Source organism: Hemibagrus wyckioides, linkage group LG07, assembly GCF_019097595.1.
Source record: "Hemibagrus wyckioides isolate EC202008001 linkage group LG07, SWU_Hwy_1.0, whole genome shotgun sequence".
Lineage (NCBI taxonomy): Eukaryota > Metazoa > Chordata > Actinopteri > Siluriformes > Bagridae > Hemibagrus > Hemibagrus wyckioides.
The window spans coordinates 15741768-15749678 of NC_080716.1; the positions used below are offsets into that span (position 1 = coordinate 15741768).

At 42.9% G+C, this 7911-nt stretch overlaps 1 protein-coding gene across 1 annotated transcript in view; it reads right to left on the reverse strand.

The window, feature by feature from the left end:
• The window catches only part of si:ch73-211e3.1 (mastermind-like domain-containing protein 1), a 65864-nt gene extending 58308 nt beyond the window's left edge, over nucleotides 1-7556 (reverse strand). The window contains exon 1 of the mRNA XM_058394952.1: nucleotides 7201-7556. Coding sequence (XP_058250935.1) covers nucleotides 7201-7248 — 48 coding nt within the window. The 5' untranslated portion in view covers nucleotides 7249-7556. The remainder of the gene's footprint in view (nucleotides 1-7200) is intronic.
• Between the last annotated feature and the right edge of the window lie 355 nt (nucleotides 7557-7911).

Genomic DNA, 7911 nt, shown 5'->3' on the forward strand with positions numbered 1-7911 from the left:
AAATAAAAGTAATCAGGAAAGTCACCAGACAAGATACAGTCTAGAGAAATGTAGATCACATTCCCACTGCCTAAAGATCCACTCGATTAAAGCCTCCACTGCAATTAAATGAATCTGTGAAATTAATATGTGGGTGATGTTTCAGACATAGAACGTTCCTTTAGGCAATGAGGCACAGCAGATGTTCGGCTCATATGGCGCTGCGCAGTCGATGGATGATTGGAGGCTAAAGATCAGCAACAAAGGAATAATTCCTGTTTTGATGCCTCTCTACACTAATCTAATCACATCTAATCCACATCTAATCACACTGTGCTTCTGTTATGCCGCTTTATATTGTGAGGGGGAAAAAAAAGCAAGCCATTTTTCACTGGGAGCTGATACAGGTGGATGCACAAAATAGATGAAGCCAGTGTTACTTCCTCCATTTTTTCCCCAGAAGGAAAGTACAAGGTTTCCTGACAACAGATTGATGAAATAGACACGCAAAGCTGTTCACTGTGCTATCTTTGTTTTCTCTTCTCTCCTACTTATCTGAAACAAGCTTTAAGAGCTGATAAGCTACCTCCTGAGCAGCTAGCAACATGACTGAACGCACACTGAGAGTCGGTAGTACGAAGTAGGTTTGTGTCCGAGTCAGCACTGAGGATGAGTTCAGCTCAGAGTCAGTGAGGGTGGGTTTTGGTTTAGACGCCGCTCTTTTTGGTCCCTGTTTTTTTCGGCACAGTCCTAGAGTCAGGAAAGGAAAACACACAATCTTATATTTGGTATGTGACTCCTGTTTGTTTTTCATCCCTAGGCAACACTGTTATTTCCTGGTGAGGGTTGCCTGATAGTCACACTGACGCACTCACACACGTCCTCTCTCTCTCTCTCTCTCTCTCTCTCTTCCCCTCACTCACATGCACACGTGTTCACTCTGATGGAAAGTTGGGTCTACACTCCAGAATGATAGCAGGAAAACATGAGCATCTTGCTCCATAGGTTAACAGCCATTTTCTTTTTCCTTCTCATTCTCTTTTTCCTTTTCTTCTCCCTCTACTGTTCATCTGAAGACTGAACTATTTATTTCTGGTCTGTGAAACTGCTTAGGTGCTGTGTCTTGTGTGTGTGTGTGTGTGTGTGTTCCAAAGAACCTGGGAGAAATTTGCTAATTATTTCATGTAATATAGTGTGGAAAGTCAGACAGCTTATCACACACCATTGTGTTCGCTCGTCTGTGAACAAATGCTATGCATTTTTGAAATATGGAAAATCCAGGAAGTACTTTAGTGCAATAGAATAAAAGGTTTCCACTGAAACAGGGCATTTTTGACAGAAGTGAAAGCGGTGTGCTTCCCAGATATTCAAAATGGTTGATGATGTAAAGGCTCTTGTAAAAATGTGACATTTATTTCATGGGGTTCTCAGGGTGAGTGCCAAATCCTTACTTTTGCTCACTTCACGGCTCCAATAACAACTATTAGTAAAGTAAACAAAGATGCTATTAACATGATGACAAGTATCTTGTCACTGGAAAGACGAAATCCTTCATTCTCATAGTGTTTAACAAAACAATCAGAGAGAAAATGAAGTGTAGCATCTTGAGAAAAGTAAACATTACACTGGTCAGCGGATTAAATTTCACTCTAACTGTGAAGACTTGGAAAGTTTTTTGTAAATATTTTCCACACAGTCAACTACAAGACATTGTGCTTCTACAGTAGTTTCAGTACTGAATTCCTCAACTGGAAATAAGCCACGTGAGGTTACAAAAATACTTATATATAATTTCCTGGCAAGAAGTCTTGTGCAAGATGACCAGTAGACGTTCCTTCTTGGGGCTTTTACTTCTTATAACATACACCGATCAGGAGTAACATTACGACTACTGAAAGGTGAAGTGAACAACACTGATCACCTCCTCATCATGGCACCTGTTAGTGGGTGGGATATATTAGGCAGCAAGTGAACATTTTGTCCTCAAAGTTGATGTGTTAGAAGCAGGAAAAATGGACAAGCATAAGGATTTGAGTGTAAGGAGCATCTCCAAAACTGCAGCTCTTGTGGGATGTTCCCAGTCTGCAGTGGTAAAAGGGGTCCATGAACCGGCGACAGGGTCATGGGCGGCCAAGGCTCATTGATGTACGTGGGGAGCGAAGGCTGGCCCGTGTGATCCGATCCAACAGACGAGCTACTGTTGATCAAACTGCTGAAGAAGTTAATGCTGGTTCTGATAGAAAGTTGTCAGAATGACGGGTCAGCACCTTTTTGGCAGAAAAAGGGAGACCAACACCAATATTAGGTGGGCATAATGCTATTTGTACGTAACATAATTATTCAAGGACACTCTTCCTCATCGTTCTCCCATGTCTCCCTCTCTTCATCATGTCCTTACCCCCTGCTATCCCTCTGTCTCCCACTCCCAAGCATGCAGCATATGTTTCTCCGCTGCGCATCAGCAAAATCTCTGTCTCTTCTTTTCCTGAAGCAAAAAAAAAAAAGTGGGAAGGTGATCCAAAGCCGTCACTCAGCCTGACAGCGTTAAAGTGGAGGACGGAGGAGCACGGACTGTTTTGTTCTGGATGCTCCGAGCTTTGAAGATTTTCGCGCTTTTGATTTGGGTTATGGCGGCGTCTTTGAAAGAAAAGCGTCGCATTCCTAACCTCTCGCTGATCTCATGCTTTAAGACCGCCGGCGAGACCAAAGTTTGCGCGCCTCTGTTGTTTTCAATTCCGACGCAACTTTGAGGTGGATCCAAGTGTATGCGCAAAGGCATTAGTACGGCCGCTCTCCCGTTACGGTGGCGGCTGTGCTGCCGGTGTCAGTGAGCTCTGAAAGGGATCTAAGCACGGCACCGCCGAGAACTCCAGCCTGTTTCCCCCCCTTCAGCTGCGACTTCAAAGCGCTCTGAACTAATTTGGCCGGAGATCAGTTCAAATCGACAAGAGCAGAAAGATCCGGTGCGGGGAAAACTTACCGTGGGTGTAGTGTAGGGTGGAGTTCAACAGAAAACAGACACTACATTGTATTTAATTGAACTTTCAAACTGGCTTAGGAAAGCTTGAAATAATAATCATATTAACAACACACAAGTCTGTGTGTGTGTGTGTGTGTGATGGACCAGTCCAGGGTGTCCCCCCACCTTGTGCCTCCAGACCCTGGGATTGACTCAAGTTTCCTGTGACCATGTGTTGGAGAAATGCTACAGAACAGATGAATGGAAGGATAATAATAATTAGAAACCATCCACTCGTCTCCAGTAACTGATTTATCCTGGTCAGGGTCCCAGAGGATCCATAACCTATCCTGGGAACACTTGGTGCAAGACTGCCTTTTCCATGCAAAGCAGAATGCGTACACCCAACACCTAAGAACCAATTAGCGCATGCTTTTGGTCCGTAGGAGGAAACTGGAGAACTTAGAGGAAACCCACGCAAACAATACAAAAACGTTTAAAACTCGTCACAGACACCAAACGAGCTCAGGATCAAACTGATGCCAACAACAACAATAATAAAAATAATAATAAAGACAATAGACTAATTATGTTTTGCCTTATCCACTTTACAAGTGTAATCACCTTTGCAATGTTTACATCCATGAGTCAGCTTTTCTAGTCAGCTTTTCGACTTTTTTTTCAGCAGTTTCTAGTCTCTCCCATTATGACTCATTACCTTCTTAAATTTGCTGGCTTTCAGCTATTCGCACGCTTTTGTGGGTCTCGATGGATAAAAGTGTCTGCCAAATAATTAAATGTAAATGCAAGGTAGAAACTGCCAAACACCACCTCCAACTCCCCAAAGCCACAGCTAAGCTCAGATCAGCCTGAAAGGTTAATTAATTTACAGCATCCCCACTATACAATGTTTTACCAGCACCACACACCCTTCAGCCCTATTCAGGCAACATTTTGTTCAAATGGAGAGAAGGTGTAATTCTTTCCTTTTCCTATTCTGTTATTTCTTTTTCAAATGTCTGTCTGAAACTCTGCTTTTCTACCTGCTGTCTCTGTCAAACTGTCTCTGCTGTCTGATTAATTTAGCACGTAATCTGTGTGATTTTGCAAGCAGATGTTGCTTCCTGTGTTGGAAAAAAAACAAAGCATGTTGACCATTGCTTTTTAAATTGGCTGCCTCCAGCAATCACAAAGTGATGCATGCTTTAGAAAAGTCACTTAAGATGGTTGGATCCCATAATGATAAATACAATCACAAAATCATTCAACTGTATACATTATACTGTTGTTTTTTTTTTGCCTAATTCTCTAAGTAAGAGCTAAACAAATGTAATCAGGTATATTTCTTGAAGAGTCCACAATTTTAGAGAAAGTAATGATGGCTCACGATAGCAGGGAAAGTAGCCAGTCATTTTAAGATGATGTAAGTGATGTTAGCGATTCATCTTACATTCTTCCAGACTTAGCCAGTGTATGAGTCTTACCCTCCTTACAATCCCACGCCTTCCAAACAAACCTCCATCCAAAGGTGGTTTGGAAGTTTGGAAGTCATTGTCAGCAAAGAAATGACTTATACTGGAACTTCCAAGCAAACATCAGCCTTCTCTTCCTTTCTTTCCATAAGCTATATCAATAACTCTGCTATAATCATAGGCCTCTATTCCATCAAGCTAATGTCTTACTTCCAGTTCATTTATAGCTTCGGTTAATACTGCCAGAATGTGTTTCAATATTAGCTTTTCCATTAACAGATCCAGTGGCAGTCATAGAACTTCTCTTTTTAGTGATAGTCTTCAGGATGTCAATCAATTTAACCAACATGTCACTAAAATTGCTTACAGTAGCTTTAAAATCTTTAAGCTCTGACTTAGACCACAAAGTTATTATACAAAATGGCTATGAATACACTGACTTGTGCCTTAAAGGCTGTTGGCAATTGGTGTTGACTGTGTTTAAATAGTACTATTAGGTTTTTTTGTTTCTCTTATAGATCCTAGGACCTCCAGGAAATATCTCTTTGTGTTCTTAAAATTGCTTACAGAAACTTTAAACTACCTCAGAACAGAAATACAGGCACACACCGGTTAGGAATATTGGATCTTTATAAGCGTTACATATACTACTCAGAAGAAATACTCTGTAAAATTGCTTCTATGGGCTTGAAAGTCTCTATTAACTCAGAACAGATTGCCGAATGGTTATGAACATTTTCCCCTTAAACACTGTTGGTCATTCTTGGTGTTTTAACATTATTAATCTTACAGTTGAAATCTCTGACACCTGCTGTGCCCAGTGAGAAAAATGAAGTTGTTCTGTGTGTTGTAGGTTTCTATCACAAACAGGGTGAACTCTTTCTTCTTGAAGAAAATCTGCATGACTTTCTGACAAAGCAATTATTCTTCCATTTTGAAAGACCGGTGGAATTCCCCTTCAATAACCGCTGCAAGCGTTTTATCACAGCGGAGACATGCAAACAGTCATCACCTTAAAAAAAAAACTACTTCTGTCCCCGCGGGGCAATACACACATATAATATAGTTACGGAAAAACTACCGGATGTTGGTTTCATGTCTTTGCGGCAGACCAGAGAGTGCTTCTACACAGTCTGCATCAGTGCTCTCCACTAAGGTTAACGACCAGAGAGCGCTTCATCGGTCATTAAACACCATAAGCCAGGGTGGCGAAGGGGTCAAAGAGCTTATGAATATTCATAAACATTAATAAAGCGTCAGAACGCAGGCTTCAGTATAAAAAAAATCATTAGGCTACCCCATTAATAGCTTAAAGAAAGCTGTGGCTATTTTAGGGAAAAACAAAACAAAACACAGCTCGAGATCCCACGCACTCCTGGTCAGCTTCTGGTCAAGTGTCTCTGAAAGTCCAGCTCCATTAATCATTTCCACTAATCACATCCTGTCCAGTTTGTTCCACCGCCATGTGCTACAATGATAAGCGCCGGGGAGTTTCTTCAATTTGCACGAATGCCAGAAAACAGATTCGAGAGAGATTAAAGAGGAAAGTCTGTAATCTACTGTCACTGTCCATAAAGCTTAAGTGATTTCAGAGACTCGTTAGAGAAAGTCAGAATAACAAAGCGATGGAGGCGTTTCCCACATCACTTCTGACGCGGAGCATTCCTCTTTAGTTAATTGGCTGAGATTATTGAGCGACAGACGCAGCCCCCACCTCCACCACCCGCCTTGCGCGCGCGCGCACACACACACACACACACACACACGCATGCTCGCGCGCGCGCGCACACACACACACACACACACGCAGGCTCGCGCGCGCGTACGTTTAACCCATTTAAGAGCAGCTGATTTTTTTTTGTGTGCTAGAGATGTTGAGATACAGATGCTTGTTCTTATGCCTCGTGCTTTAATCTCACCAGGTCTTGTAGTATAGCTCCGTTTTAATCCCAGACACACTGACAGCGAAGTAGCCCGTTTCCGCACGCCAGTGCTATTTCAGCCTCTTTCTCTTATCTCACAGCAATCCACATTAATTGTTAAGCGTTTCAGCCACCGTTGCGACAGTGGCAGGATCGCATTGGTGCTCACAGTGAGATGATTTTGCGTACTGACCTCAGTGCCCGGGTGCGCTTTTGTTACCATGCGCGTCCCCGCTGAGCGCCCATTCCTCCTCCAATAGACCTCATTTTATTCCCACAAACAGACCACACCGCTGCTTTAACCAGCGCGTGGGGTTTCAGTCTCGCAATCAATCGCCGAGTCGCATTACATTAATGATCCACTACACGGTTCTATGACTATGGGGCAATTGTTTAAGCATCTACATGACAGATCTCCTAAGGACCAGGAAGCTGGCTCCTTAGAGAGCCTTTGATTCCACAGCAATGTTAAATAGTCCAACCAAGTCGGTGATCACGCCAATAAGGGACTTAATAACGTGTGCTGAAGGTGCGTGAGACGGCGCGGGTTAATCTTTAATGCACCGTCCCAGCCTTATCTAGCGCGCACGCAAGCAAACACACACACACACACAGATTTCTCACTTCAAGTTTTCAACCATCATTAACAGCAAAGCTGAACAATCCACTTCACCACAAAGTTTAATTCCACATCCACTGTGTGAGAAGCACAGGATGTGAGGGATCGCAGTGGCAGCAGCAGCAGGGTGAAGTTTAAATAGCTTCAATTAGCCTTCTCGGCTGTCATTACTCTGTCTTACACCACACGCACATCACATCAAAAGAAAGCTGGTACTCGACAAGAGCAATTACAAACTCATTCACTTACTAATGGGTCCATGCGAGGTGAATCTAGCCGCTGGGAGACCAGGAGCATCTTGGAGCGATGGGATTAAATCCACTTTTGTTTCAATGTGTGAACAGTCACAATAAAAATCATATTAATGGTCAGGATGAAAAGAAAAAGGAAGCACTTTCTAAAAAAATTCGTGAATTTAGACTAAAATCGGATGCGTGCTGTCTGTGTGAAAACAAAAAGACATTTAGTCCAAAAAGAAAAGCTAATTGAACATTCCGTCCAGGTATCAGGCAAGTTCATCAGACTAAACGGCAGCGGCAGACTGGAACAGCTCGAGCGCGCGCGCGTGTGTGTGTGTGTGTGTGTATGTATAGTCTGTCTCACTCTCACAGTGCTGCTCTCACCGGCTTCCTGAATCGGGGGCGGAGAAACCAGGGATAACCACGCCCACACAGCAACAGAGGCGGAGAAGCGGGTTTCACACGCTAGACATCTCTTAAAGAGACAGGCACTCCATTTTTTCACCCTTGGGGACCTGTCCAGCGGAGATACTGAAGACACAGGGTTTGCTGGCCCTAGTGGTCAAATGCTATAAAATCCATTACGTATGCTTATTCATATATTTATTTTCAAAAGTAGGACCATTAAGGACAAGGCATATCAATGTCATTCATTCATTCATTCATTCATTCATTCATTCATTCATTCCCTTTCAATAAGACTTTATCCTGGTCAGGGCTG